General features: G+C 49.2%; 1 protein-coding gene across 1 annotated transcript in view; it reads right to left on the bottom strand.

The window, feature by feature from the left end:
- Window positions 1–15,199, bottom strand: part of CENPI (centromere protein I) — a 1,093,019-nt gene that overhangs the window by 67,428 nt on the left and 1,010,392 nt on the right. The window contains exon 20 of the mRNA XM_069613020.1: window positions 7,672–7,713. Within this exon, the coding sequence (XP_069469121.1) occupies window positions 7,672–7,713 (42 nt within the window). The remainder of the gene's footprint in view (window positions 1–7,671; window positions 7,714–15,199) is intronic.

Below are 15,199 nucleotides of genomic sequence, written 5' to 3'. Positions count from 1 at the left end.
CCCAGCTTCAGGTCCTCTTCTCTCCCTCGCTATCCCTCCTGACTACAACATTATCAGACATGACCGTAATTCCATCCAATCTAAAGGAGGTGGCATCGCCATCATCCACAAAAACGCTTTGAACTTCCACCTCTCAGCCACACATCACTCCTCCACTCTGGAAGCACTGACTGCTAAACTAGCTCTCACACCCAACCATTCTATCACCTTTCATCTACTCTACCGGCCACCCGGCCCACTATCTTCCTTCGCGGAGGACCTCTCCAACATCTTCACACACAGCACCAAAGTTACCTCCCAGGTTATGATACTGGGGGATTTCAATTTAGGCCTCAACGACCCCAAGGACACCGCTGCTTCGTCTATTGACAACATCCTCACTAATGCTGGATTCACTCAGTTCCTAAACCAACCTACCCACAACAAGGGCAGAACCCTTGACTGGCTAGCCGCCCTCAACTGTCCCATCAACATCACCTCTAACCAACAGTGCGCCTGGACAGACCACAACTTAATTACATTCAATATTGAGTCCAAACCTATCAGCCTCCCTCACAACATTGCCCCGGCTATGGCCACCCGTAACAAACGCAACATTACCTGCGATAGACTCCTACCCCTCCTCCTTCCAGCTCTTAATGTTCTGGATCCATCATGCTCTGACCCTACGGCCCTGGTCGACACCTTCAACCGGGCCATGCTTACAGCCTTAGACACCATTGCACCTTCGAAACTGAGAAAATCTAAACCTCGAGCCCACCTAAACTCCTGGTTTACTCTCCATCTCAGAGCACTACGCAAAGAAAAACGAATTGCAGAATCCCACTGGAGAAGCAATCACTCTCTAGCTAACAAATCACGCGTACTCCTGGCCACCCTTAACTACAAGGAAGCTATATTCCAGGCAAAAAAAGACACATATAACAAACGCATCGAGCAAGCCAAATCTAATACCAAAGAATTGTTTAAAATTCTAAAAGAACTTGAAACTCCTGTTACCCCACCTGACACATGTACCAAAGATAGCACCTGGTGCTCCAAAATCCAAGAAGCTCTCCTAGGTAAGATTGCCACTCTCCAAATTAAAATTAACAACAAACAATCTAGCCTTCAATCCAACCCTCTACAGATCCCTATACCTACCACAAACCCCTCTATCACAGACTCTCTGACTCCTTTTAGCTTCTCTCCACTCTCCATTCTCGAAGTGGAAAAGATTATCACTAGCCTTAAACCGTCCAATTGTCAGGGTGACCTCTGTCCTGCACCTATTATCAAGGAAGCTGCTCACGACCTAGCACCTTTCATCACTACGCTCATCAACTCCTCCTTTAGCTCTGGGATTGTACCGGACAATCTTAAGGATGCATGGGTCATCCCGCTTCTGAAAAAACCTACCCTCGATCCCAGTATACCTACAAACTACAGACCAATTACCACTGTACCTTTTTTACTAAAAATCCTCGACCGCGCGGCCTACCTACAAATTCAGGAATACCTTGAATCTAATAACCTTCTGGGACTCAGGCAATCAGGCTTCCGGCCTCGCCATGGCACTGAGACCGCCCTTATTGACTTAAAAACGCAGATCGAAGATCTCAAAGACAAAGGCAAACTGGCATTATTACTTCTCCTGGACCTCTCTGCTGCCTTTGATCTCGTCAATCACAAAATTCTCTGCCATCACCTCAAATCGGCCGCACACTTCTCAGAAAATGCCGCCACTTGGATCAGATCCTTCCTGGATAATAGATCTATGCGTGTATTCTCCCCACTTGCGGCCGCACCACCCGCTCCGGTCGCCTGTGGTGTGCCTCAAGGGTCTTGTATCTCGCCCACGTTATATAACGTGTTTACCAAACCCCTTTTCGATATTTTGGATCACTTGGGCGTCACGTATACCAATTACGCTGATGACACACAGATACTCATCCCCATCACAGGCGATTACACAACTGACTCCCTTGCCATCAACTCCATCTACCAGGTCATCCAAGCGTGGATGGCCCAGCACGGCCTCTGCCTAAATGATGAAAAGACAGAGCTCCTCATTCTTGGTTCACCACAAAAACTCACTAAACTTAACCCTGCCTTCAAGTCTTTCACCATCGATGGGAATACCATCCCGATTGCTAAGGACACGAAAACCCTTGGGATTTACATCGACTCAACCCTATCCTTGACTAGACAATCCAACGCAGTCTCATCTGCAGCAGCGCTTACTTGCAAGCTCATCACCGCCTGTCGCCCGTTCCTAACCACTGCCAACTGCGTAACCTTGGCCAGGACCCTTGTTCTATCCAAGGTTGACTACTGTAATGCCCTCTATCTAGGTACTAATCTCCGCAACTTAAATAAGCTACAAATTGTCCAAAACAATGCGATCAGAGCGGCCCTTAACATTCCTAGGCGCCAGCATATATCTGACACCAGGCGCAACCTGCACTGGCTCTCTATCCCACAGCGCATCTCCTTGAAGTCCTTGGCTCTCACACACAAATGCCTCCACAACCAAGCCCCTCGCTACCTGGCTAACAGATTCTCTATCCACAATTCCACCAGACCTCGCAGAGCGGCCCAAGCCAACTGCCTTGTCATCCCGCGCTTTAATCTCCTAAGATCTGGTGGAACCAGCTTCCCCATCCTGGCAGCCAAACTTTGGAACTCACTCCCCAATGACCTTAGAGCAGAACCTTCCTTCCTGAAATTCAAATATCTTACCAAAGCATGGCTATCCGCCCAAGACTGCTAACATCAGCTCACTGCCCTACTTGCACTTTGACCTACTCGGCATCCCTTATTAACTATCCTGTAAATCACTGCCTTATCGATATTCATTTGAATGTATATGTTGTAAATTTTGTATATCTTCCTGTAATAATCTTGTAATACTCTGTCACATTGCCTTGTCATGCTTTCATCTTGTTGTAACTAAGTTAAGCGCCCGGATGCCCCTGGGCCTGGTGCGCTATAGAAATAAATAAAATACTAAAATACTAAAATACAGCTGCATCGCCTCTCTGCAAACAGGAGGAGAGCGCATGTCACCTTGTTTGTTCAGGTAGTGCATAGCCACTGTATTGCCTGTCAATCAGGACGTGAGGGTGCAAATGCTTTCAGGGATAACTTGATTGCCCGCAGCTCCAGCCTGTTAATGTGCTATGGAGCTTCCATCACAGACCAAAGACGGCTCACCTGAAATCCTTGCAGTGAGCGCCCCAGCCCATCAGAGACTCATCCGTGACCAGAACGGCTCCATGGCCAACACGTTCCTGCTCCTGGCACACCAAGAGAGACTGTTAGCCACCAATCTGGACACTTTTAGAATGTCCTTTGAAGTGACAAAGTGCTGGGACCATTGACCCGGCAGGAGCCATTGCAGATACTGCATTTGCAGTCTGGCCTCTGGCACTAGAAAAATGCAACAGGCATGAGACCCAATAGGCAGAGGAAAGAAAGGGCTGGCAAGGTGGTGTGGGTCTCTGAACAGTTGAACCATTTACCAGACACCGGCAACTCGCTCCTCAGGGGCAAAGCCAAGGTGCCCAGGACCGCTATGATGAACTGTAGCCTCAGTGCTGGATTTGTATAGGACTTCTGTAAGTTTAGGGAGAAGCCCAGCCTGTATAGTAGCAAGCAAGTACCCTTGAGATGGAACAAAACTTGCTGCATGAAAGTCCCTCAGATCAACCAGTCGAGGTATGGAAACACATGGACGCCGGATCTCCTGAGGTGGGTCGCGACTAGTGCCATTAGCTTGGTGACGACCCTTGGAGAGGAGGTCAAACCAAGGGGGAGAACCTTGAACTGGTAGTGCTTATCCCCTATGAAGAATCTCAGGAATTCCTTGTGCTTATGGTGGATCGGCATGTGGAAATATGACTCCTGGGGATCTATTGACACCAGCCAGTCCTGAAGACTGGGAGCGTGGATCATTTCTCTCAATGTCACCATCTTGAACTTGTCCTTTCTCAGGAACTTTTTCAAGACCCTTAGGTCTAACATGGGACAGAGTCATCACCACTTTCCTGGGTACCAGGAAATACTGGTAATGCCAGCCCAACCTGCTCTGCCCGGGAGGTACCTCTCCCACGGAACCCTCCAAAAGCAGGGATTGTTGCTCTTCCTGGGGCTCCTGTTCGGTGGCTGAGGAGAAGGGGTGGTCTGTCCGGCGGCCTCTTCAAGAAAGGCAGACAGTAACCCCCATTGGACAAGCTGAAGCACCCAGGCATCGGAGGTAAACTTCCACCATTGGGGCCAGTGCTCACTCACCTATCCGCCCTCCAACCAGGGAAACCTGGGTCCACCCCAGCTGCTTCTGCCACCACCTGCTGGCCTTCTGGAGGCCCCCCGGCCCCTTCCAGAGTGCAAGAAATGCCTCTGCCCGACCTGGATTGCAGGAGCAGAGCCTTCCTGCCAAAGGGGATTTAGAATTTGTATCCTCTTCCCCTTGAGGTGAAGCTAAAGGCAGATTTAGCCAGCTGCTGGACAGCTAGGCCCAGAAATTTGGCAGTAAGCTTGGAGTCCTTACATTTCTCTAAATACTCGCCAGCCTTAGGGGCGAACAGATTCTCACTGCCAAAGGTGATGTCCAGTAACTTGTTTTGGACGTTGGGCAAAAACCTAGACGTGTGAAGATAAGCCTGTCTCCTCAAGACAGTCGCGGACCCCATAGATCTTCTGGATGTCCATGCCCGCCTGTAACGACTGCCGGGCCACCTGCTTACCATCATCATCCACAATTCTCTGGAAGCCCTCCTGCATGTCCCTTTTTGGGAATGTACTCAGCGGCTACCCCGATAGCCCTCCACAAGCCAAATGTGTACTTTGTGAATGCGCATGACAGATTAATCGCCTTAAGGGCTAGACTCCCGAAAAGAACACCTTCTTGGCTAGGGCGTCAACCATATTTCCTTCCCTATCCGTTGGGATTATAGATGTGGCTGGCCTAGTGTTAACAGTGGCCGCCTGCACCAATAACCCCTCTTGCGTGGTATAAATTGAGAGATAATCTCCGCTTGCCGGCGATAATTCTTTGTGAAGTCGGAATTCACCAAGGGAGCAGTGCATGACCTCATAAGGTGTCAATGGGGTTGGCAATATCCAAAATAAATGGCATGGCCCTCTCTGTAGAGGTTCCTTCCTCCAGAATGTCTGAGTTTGTAACCTGATAAAGGTCTGGCTGGGGCACTCCAACCTAGGGTATCCAACACCCTATCCACTGTGGCATGGTTTTTAGCATTTGCATGCCCATAAGGGTAAGCCTGCTGCGTCTCCAAGTCAGGAGAGGTGTCCAGGCCACTGGCATCATGGAGGCCCTCAGCTAAGGTGACTAAAAATGCCTGCTCAGTGAAAAGTCTCTACCTCCATTGCCTGCATAAGTAGGGTCGAAACCCCATGACATCTGGCCGTCATTGTCGAAAATCGTCGCCATTGTGCTAAAAAACTTGTCTCTCAACTGCGGGATGTACGATAGTCTGGCTACCGACGCGGATGTCGACAGTCCTGGGACAACCAGCGCCGAAAGACACTTCAGCGCGGGGGGCACACTGGTAGTAATCTGCGTCAGGGCGCACCGGCTACCAACGCGGCTGAAGTCATACCAGCCACATTCGGCGCAAAAGCCAGAGAGGTTTGATGACAACATCATGGCGGTCAGCTTGGGGCTGGGGTTACCAGGCACCGCCCAAGCCTGCTGCTTCAAGGGATCACCGGTACCCGCAGCCGCTTTCTGAAATATATCGAGCAACTGCTTTTTCAAAGCCTCACACTCGGCCTTGGATGTAGGCTCTGACGACTACTTCCCGGGTTCATCCGACGGGTCCGATTTGTGCCTGCGTCGATAGCCCCTTTTATTTTTATGGGAGGGAGAGTAATGGCTCAGAGTGTGACTTGTTTTTGCTTTCTTCCGATGCCCATCGTCTTTTTCTGGAGTAGGCCCCTCTGTATCAAGCCTCTACGACAGGGTGGTTGAGCGGGCTGGAGATTTGACTGCGGGCCGGCCTACCGCAAGTTACACAGCCTTCTCCTGTAACGATTTCGGTTCATCTTCTTGCAAGAACCACAGTCCTTGGTGACGTGATCGACACCGTGCAACCGCACGCAGACACCATGTGGGTCCGTGATGGACATCTTGGAACTGCAGTCCTTGCACCGCTCGAAGCCAGACATCTTGGGAGTGAACATGTTGTGGAAATAGCTGTACAAATGACAAATTATTCGGATGAAAAAAATTCTCGTGAGAGCTGTTCCGTGAGCAGCATGCTGAGCGCACAGAAAAAAAGGAACTCAGGTACAGGGGCGTAGAGACGCAGTATATGTTTGATGACCGACATCACGCCCAGAGTCGACGACCGCTTTGAGTCAAGACGGATCAATGGCCGAGTCAAGGTGCACTACATCCGATGCCGAAATGTTTTCCAAGCAGAGGATGCTGTATGGATATCTGTCTGAGGAGGAATCTGTGGCAGAAAAGCAATCCAATGAAATAAATACTGCGCTTAGCCTTAAAACTGAAGCTTTACAGAATACTGGAAAACAAAGCTGCAGATGCCTCCACTTGACAATGGGTGCTGCTGATACCCAATCTAATTGTGCAGCAGAGAAGATCTAGACAGTCCATCTTAAACTGATGGATTGGAAATTAATATTTTCTAATAGTTTACCACCCGCATTAGAATTTTATAGGCCAAGGAGCCATTGAGGATCGTGGAATTCCAGGCACTAATGTGCGATAAATAGTGGCAGGAATTTCACAACCCTGCAACTACGCCTCCCTGCAAGCTCCCTCTGGTTGGCTCCTGCATCCCCCCAGCCCCCCCGATCCCCACCACAATTGATTTAATTTTCCCTCACACCTCCACCGCACCCCTACCCAATCTCAGAAAGCAGAAGGGGACAAGTGTTCAAGGTCTTTGCCTACAATGCCTTTCCCCTGGGATTTCTAATGCATATCAGTCAATCTAAAGGCACCAGGCTACAAAAGAGTGCTGACACGAATAGCAGATGTGCTCAGTTGGTGTGCAGTTGCTTGGGGCGAAAAAACACTATACCCAAACCTCATATTTCGAAATCACCATACTGGTAAAAAGGAACAGAGCTGTGAAAACTGTACAGATTTGCAATGAGGTAATTGTTAAGATGACTGGGGAGAAGATGGCAAAGGATAGGAGGGTAATTGTTGGTTAAGCACATGAATAAGTGAAAGCAGGAGTGGTCGTGTACCCAAACAAGAAAAGGTTAGGTGAAATCGGGGATACAAATGGGCTAATATGAGAAAAAGTAAGTCGGAATAATAGCATGCATGCAACTGCAACTTTAAAATATGCAGGTTAATGAACACCCCCCCTGAGATTGCATTTGCAGGGATAGGGCTTACGAGGGGGCATGTGGAGAATATGCATTCTATTTAATGTCGTACATACTGAACAAATGCAACCTTTTCGGGAGCATTTTATTTTTTTACATGTGTTCACATTATGTATACTTGGATATTCTATGGCATCCAACCATTAAAAAGAAATCCTGCTTAATGTGTAAACGCACATAAAAAGGACAGATTAAAATGAGGCAATGACTGCGGTCAATCGAACGTCCTTATTCTGCCACAATTTAACAATCACTTCAACACAACACTTTTTTCACAAGATGGACTTCAAATAAAAATATTACCTTAATTAAGTGGAGCGACAGGCCTTTATGCCGGTTGTATCCCTATGACAAAAGAAAAACAAAACATTTAAATCGTGCCTCCATTAAAAAATAAATGCACTGAGAAACTGCAGTATGGTTTTCAATACTCAAATAGCACTGCTTACCTGTAAAGTACAGCGACCACTCTAGGAGGACAAATTACTCAACTCTTTCCGATTGATGTTCCTCTCACGGATTCCTTACCTACGAAATCCTATCCACAGCGAAGCTGACCTGCAGAAATGTTTGCCACCAGGTGGCACAGCGGATATCCGCGCTGGCTCTGCCCTCCGCCTCTATGCACCAGGTGCAACATCGTGCCAAGTATATATAGAGACGCTGTGCCCTCTATACAACCCCCTTTTTCCCCTAGCACTCTGACAAGGAGGGACCACGGAACAGATTGTGCATTGGCTATCGGCCAAGAAAGGCACATAGGGAGGGTCGATGAGGAATCCATAGGAGGAACATCCATCAGAAAGAACATTACAGAGAGGTAGATAATTTGTTCTAATGGATTCCTTCATCCCATGGAATCCTCATCTATGATAGACTCCCATAGCAGTACGTATATATCTGGAAGAGGCGGCGGAAGCAAGGACAACACGTAGACAAGAAACCTCAGGCGTTCTGACCTGAAAGGGAATCCAAGCAGTAATGCTTAGCAAACATGTGCACAGGCCCCCACGTTGCTACCTGGCAGATGTCCAGGAAAGATATTCCATCTGCAGGGCAGAGGTGGCAGCCACACCTCTGGCCAAATGCTGCGCCAATACCTTCTTTACCAACCAGATCATAGCATTCCGAGATGCAGAGAATGTTCCACCTTGACAGCGTCTGTTAGGTCACAGTCCTGCAGCACTGGCAGCAGAGTAACTAGGTAATATTTCCTGGTCCGAGAAACACAGTAGCTGACAGCCCGCACTGGGTCCAGCCGATGGAACCGCTCCTCAGCCTTGGAAGGGTGAGACGGAAGAAAAAACAAAGAAAGATGGATCTTTTGAGACAGATGAAAATCAGACCGCCTTTGGAAGAAGAACAAATTACTTCTTGCCGATGTTCCTTCCACAGATTCCTCATCTAGGATATCTGGACCCCAGCACCTCTCTGCATCAGCTCCACCCAACGCCTCTATTCGCCCCTCACCGGACGTCAAGGCAGTACACATTGAGGTGATGTGCCCCGTGACTGCAGTTCACCCCTTTCTCTTAGCACTCTGAAGCGGAGAAGCTACAGAACTGATGATGTACCAGCTATCCGCCATGAGGGATAGGTAGAGAAGGCCAAGAGGAAACCGTGAGACGAACATCCATCAGAAAGAACATTACCAGAGTTAAGTAATTTGTACTTCTAATGGATTCCTTCCTCCCATCTACAATTGACACCCAAAGTGTAGATCTGGAAGAGGGAGGAAGCAAGGACACCTCCTAGAGCAGAAAACTCAGGAGGACTGCCCAACCAAAACAGCATCCTGTCCCGCACAGGAATCCAAGCAGTATTACCTAGTGAACGTGCGTAGAGATGCCCACTTTGCATCCTGGTAGATGGATCTTCTGAGAGAGATAGAAATCAGAGACCACTTTCGGCAGAAAAGAGGCCCTTCCTCTCCAAGTACTTTTCTTTGGAAAAAAACAAATAAGGATACAAAACAAACACCTAGGGCTCAGTCCCTGGTTTCGTGAAAGTGAGGGTAACCAGAACAATTACTTTAAGGGTGTGTATTTGAATACAACAGGATTGGAGGGGCACCCATAATAAAAGTCAAAACTAAATTCAAATCCCACGCCAGAACCACAAACTGGCGAGGACGAAACTGGTTACACAAGCCCTGCAAGAACTGCATTATAGTGGGGATTGTGAAGCATGAAACCTATCCTGACGACCTCTTGAACACCAAAATAGCAGTGAGGTATCCCTTTACAGTGCTAATCTGTAGGACTGCGTGGGCCAAGGATAGCAGAAAATCCAACACAGAATAGCAGACAGGATAAAGGATCAGGATCCATTTGCTGACACCAAATCGAAAATGTGCGCCACCTGCAGGCATAAATTGAATTCACAGCGGGCCTCTTAGCTGAAAGGAGCACATGGATGGAGGGTGAAGGATTTTTGCTCTGTTAGGATTGTCTTTTATAGGTAAAGTTATTTGACTAAATGGCTGCAGTTTTGCAGTTTGCACTTTTTCATACTGTGATATAAAGGTGTTGCTGAGAGTATTCATATATTTTTCTGGGCAGGGGTGGGTCTCCATAGCTAGAGCCAGAGGGCAACCTGTTTAATAGACTGGGTGAGAGTAACCGGATGTGGTTCGAAGCTCTGATTAACACCTGCTGGCTTCCTGCATTGCAAAGTATGTTGTTTCTTCCAGGCAAGAAAGACTAGAAAACAAATGCGGGTAGATACATCTATATTTTTGTAGGTACAGATATTGTTGGCATGTAATCAGCCACCTTCTAAATGTTTTGGTGTCCTGGCTGCAGGAAGTCCTAATGCAACAAAGCACAGGAAAATGCTAAATGCAAGAGGGGGGCCCAGTAGACTGGTATAGCCAGTGGAGCACCCAGCCGCAGCTCACAATACAAGTCTCATGTCTGGTCTTCACAGTATTATGCAGGATGTGTGGTAGGTTGGTTCACCTGATGGATGATGAATAAGGACTGCTGCATGCAAGGCGCCAGCGATCTTGTCAGTGAACACCACTTCAAACAAGCATAGCCCTACCAGCAGTATAAACATGATTTTGTTTTTAAACTTACAGCAGGCAGATGGAATGCAGGGTTCCCCCAAGTAAAGAGATGCTGTTTCCTAGAAAAAAGTTACTCTGTATGTCCTAATAGGACAGTCACATTATCCATCTTTCTTGATGGACCCACAGGGGCTCTAGGGAATGAACACGCCTACCCGTTTAGTAAAGCGCTATCTGGAGTAGGTATATGTCCCTCTGTAGCCCCAGGAATTCATTTGATGGTAGAAGAGAAATTTGAGTCACCCCATCCTTCAAGCATTGAAGCTTCAACAGGGAGGTAATCCTGCCCCTCCCGTCCACCAACCTTCAAGGCAGAAGGTACAAACCCCATCATATCACATTCCCTAGGGGAACCATATGTAGCTTCAAAAGGTATCAGCAGGAGTGGGTTGAACGCATAGTTCCCAAGGAATTGCTAGTGCATGCCAGATAGTCCTCTCCCCCCAGCCCCCTCTTGCAGGGAACTACCCTTAGTACAAGATGAACAAGTTACTTTCTTACCTGGTAACGTTCTATCGATGGGATGTTCCGACGACGTATTCCACATCTATGACAGGTAATTACCACAGATGTGCTGCTTCGGAAACTTTTTTCGGCATAGGCGTCCTACGTCGATACGCTCCCTCGAGGACTCCTCCGACAGTTGACATCACTGGATGTTATAAGTAGGACGCACAACGCCCGTAGCCTCAGTTGTAGTTTTTCCCCCCAGAACGTGTGGCACCAATCTTCTGCCAGTATGACTACAGAAAGCCTTGCGGAAACGAAGCTGCTATCGCATAAGAAATTCTGTAGAGGGGCAGGTAGGGAGGGTTCGATGTGGAATACGTCGTCGGAACATCCCATCGAAAGAACGTTACCAGGTAAGAAAGTAACTTGTTCTTCAAGGGGATTGGTTCCTCCGACGTATTCCACAACTATGACATACTCCCAAAGCAGTACCAACGTATGGAGGTGGGAAAAGAATTTAGAATTTTAGAATGCCCAATTAAATTGCAGAATAGAGGACCGCCTTGCCAAAGGCCAAATCTTGCCCATGGATAGAATCCAGGGAGTATTTTTTTACAAAAGTATAGACAGAGGCCCATGTGGCTGCTTCACAAATGTTACGAATGGGAACACTGCTCTTCAAAGCAGTAGAGGCAGCCACACCCCTAGTAGAATGGGCACGCAAGCCTACCGGAGGGTCCTTACCCGCCAAACGGTAACATTCAGAGATTGTCAAGATAATCCATCTAGACAAAGTCTGCTTAGCAAGAGCTTGCACTAAGCGCCTTCCAGTGTATCCTACAAAGAGCTGATCGTCCACTCGGACCTGGGACATGCGTGAGATGTAGAAACTTAAAGCTCTCCTAGGATCCAACCAATGGAGCCTCTCCTCTTCCTTAGGATGCGGAGGAGGATAGAACGACAGAACAATGACCTGGCTCAAATGAAATTCAGAGAAAACCTTCGGAAAAAAGGAAGGACAAACCCTAAGGACAACCCTGTCCTTATGGAACACCGTGAAGGGTGGCTTAGCGGATAGTGCCTGCAACTCACTCAGCGAGCGGAAGTAACCACATCTAAAAATACAGTTTTAAAGGTTAACCATCTCAAAGGACAAGAATGTAAGGGCTCAAACGGAGCTCCCATCATCTCCCACTTTAACACTAAGTTCAAATCCCAACCAGGCACCTGTAAAGGCGACGGTGGAAACACATGAGTTAGCCCTTTCAAGAACTGAGAAATCAAAGGAATTTTGAAATAACATTCCTCAGATGAGCGCATAAATATGGACAGTGCCGCCAGTCAACCCTTAATGGTACCCACTTGAAGGCCCTTGTGGGTTAAAGCAGGCAAAAGAGACAAAACCAAAGGAATGGAACATTGGAAAGGATCCACTTTCTGTACCCTGCACCAGTCGAAGAACTTCTTCCAACGGCAGCGGTACAGGGATTTCATTGCAGGCCTTCTGGCCGAAAGCAACACTTCCATCATGTCCTCAGGGAGGTCCCAATCCTTATATCTCAGTCTTTCAGATACCAAGAATGAAGGCTGAGAGACCTGACCTCTGGATGGAGAACTCAACCCCCTTCCCGTGAGAGCAGATCGCCTCGGTAGGGAAAACGTCGTAGACATGTCTAAAAGATCCGGGTACCACGCTCTCCTGGCCCATGCCGGAGCAATGAGGATCATCCGGGAACTGAACCTCCGCAACACCTGCGGAATGACAGGGACTGGAGGAAACGCGTACAGCAGTGGGAAGGACCACTCCACTAGGCACACGTCCCCCAAGGCTCCTCTTGGAGGAAATTCCCGCTAGCAGAATCTTTCGCACTTCAGGTTGAACTGCTGAGATTGCAATTTCCTGCTGGATGGCCCAGAACCAGAGCTGCATCGCTTCCCTGCACAGTGGGAGTGAACCTGCCCCCCCCACCTTTTTGTTGAGGTAGTGCATGGCCACTTTATTGTCCGTCATAATCAGGACATTCTTCCCCCGCACAGACGGCAGCCCGCAGCTCTAACAGATGTGGAGTCTGGACTCAGACGGAGACCAACGGCCGGTGACTGTCAGCTCGCTGGCATGAACTCCCCATCCCGTGAGGGATGCGTCCGTCACGATCGTCACCTCCGGCCATGGTTGCCAAAACGGAGCCTCACTGAACAGATTTCCTTCGACGGCCCACCACAGAAGGTCCTGGGTGACCGAGGACGGAATCTGAACTGGGTCCAACATCCTGCCGAAGAACTGCGACCACTGCATCTTGAGAGCCCACTGCAAAGATCTCATCCGCAGTCTGGCCTCTGGCACCAGTAGAATGCAGGTTGCCATGAGGCCGAGCAACCTCAAGAACTCGAACGCCGGGAGACTCTGGGCACGTTGAAATTTGTCCACCATCTGCAGAATGTGGTGAGTCCTCACCTGGGGAGGCGAACACTGCCCCAGGGACGTGTCGAGCACTGCACCGATGTACTGGAGCCGCTGGGTAGGTGTCAAATGAGACTTCAAGTTGAGGGAGAAGCCCAGCTTGCGAAGGGAGTGGCAGGTGACAGACAGATGATCCAGGGCTTGCTCGGGAGAACGTGCCCTGATCAACCAATCGTCCAGTTAGAGTAGACCTGAATCCCCCTTTCCTGAGATACGCTGCCATCACCACCATCAGCTTGGTTATGACCCTCGGGGCAGAGGTCAATCCGAACGGCAGGACCAGAAACTGAAAATGCAAGTCGCCAACCGCGAACCTCAGGTACTTCTTGTGCTTGGGATGAATCGGCACATGAAAGTAAGCATCCATGAGGTCGAGAGACACCAACCAATCCTGAAGCTGAAGGGCCTGGAGGATTTGAGAGAGAGTAACCATCTTGAACTTGTCCTTCCTGAGGAGCTTGTTCAAGCCACGCAAGTCCATGATGGGTCTCAATCCCCCATCCTTTTTCGGGATCAAAAAATATGGGGACTACTATCCCTTGTTCCTCTCTGCTACAGGCACCAGTTCTATGGCGTCTTTATCCAGCAGGGATTTGATTTCCTGCACAAGGAGCGGATCCGGACTCTTCAAAGAGAGATTCCCCGGTGGATTGTTGCAAGTCCTCTGCCGGAAAGGAAGACAGTAGCCGTGGGTATGATCTCCAGAACCCACACATCTGAAGTAGTGGCACGCCATTCTACAAGATGCTGCGCTAGCCTTCCCCCAACCGGCGAACCATGGGACATGGCCTCATGACCGAGCGGAATCGGCTGCAGCAGTGCCTAAGGGCAAAGAGGCAACTGCCCGGGAGGCTTTGGAACCTCGAGTACCTTGTTTTCCACCTCCAGTACACCTACGTTGGCCCCTTTGAATGGCAGCCCCCTCGATCTACTAAAAGAAGAGTAGTATCGAAAGGAACCTCCCCTCCATTGCTGTCCCCTAGGACTAAAAGGCGGAGGTTGACATACTGCAGCACTCAACTACTTCGCTGCAGCTTTGGAGGTCTGCAACCTCTCAAGGCTCTCGTCAGCCTTGTTGCCAAAAAGATGGACACCATCAAAGGGCATGTTAAGAAGCCAGGACTGTACATCAGGAACAAACCCTGACTTCCGCAACCACCAAACCTGCGCATCACGGTGCTCGCCGCCATGGACCGGCTGACACAGTCTGACATGTCCAGACCCGACTGAATGGATTCACACATGGCATCCTTGCCATCCTGACGGGGGGGGGGGGAGGGGCAAGAAAACCATCCCGTTCCTCCCCTTCAGGAATATGGTTAGCCACCAAAGACACACAATTTCACAGAGTGTTGTAAATCTTTCAAGGGCACAAACGGAGTTGGCTGCTTGTAAAGCCATACCCCCAGAAGAAAATACCTTCTTCGCCCAACCGTCAAAGCATTTGTCGTACCTATCAGGAGGGATTGTAGGGTAAGCCGGCTGCTTTGCTGGGGCCGTAGCCGCCTGTACCACCAAACTCTCCGGAGTGGGGTGCGTGGACAAGCAGCAGGGGTTGCCACTGGCTGGACGACTTATTGACTGCCGGAAGACTCTCCGGAGCAGTCCAAGCTGCCGCCACCCTTCTTTGTAAGGCCATATGAAATGGTAACACCGGGTCAGTGGGTGGACTTTGGTCAAGGATATCTGTCAGGTCATCCTGCAGAAAATCCACAGGTGGAGCACACCACCCCAGATACTCTGTCACACTCTACATGAGACGCCTGTACGATGATTCAGCATGCGTACCGGTCTCAGGCCTGCCGAACTCAACCTCCGGGGAGGTATCAAGACCACTTGCGTCATGTAAA

Source organism: Ambystoma mexicanum, chromosome 5p (assembly GCF_040938575.1).
Source record: "Ambystoma mexicanum isolate Mex_15411 chromosome 5p, UKY_AmexF1_1, whole genome shotgun sequence".
In the NCBI taxonomy this organism is placed as follows: domain Eukaryota; kingdom Metazoa; phylum Chordata; class Amphibia; order Caudata; family Ambystomatidae; genus Ambystoma; species Ambystoma mexicanum.
Note: the sequence above shows the minus strand (reverse complement) of the source record. Positions and strands in the feature narration are given on the sequence as shown.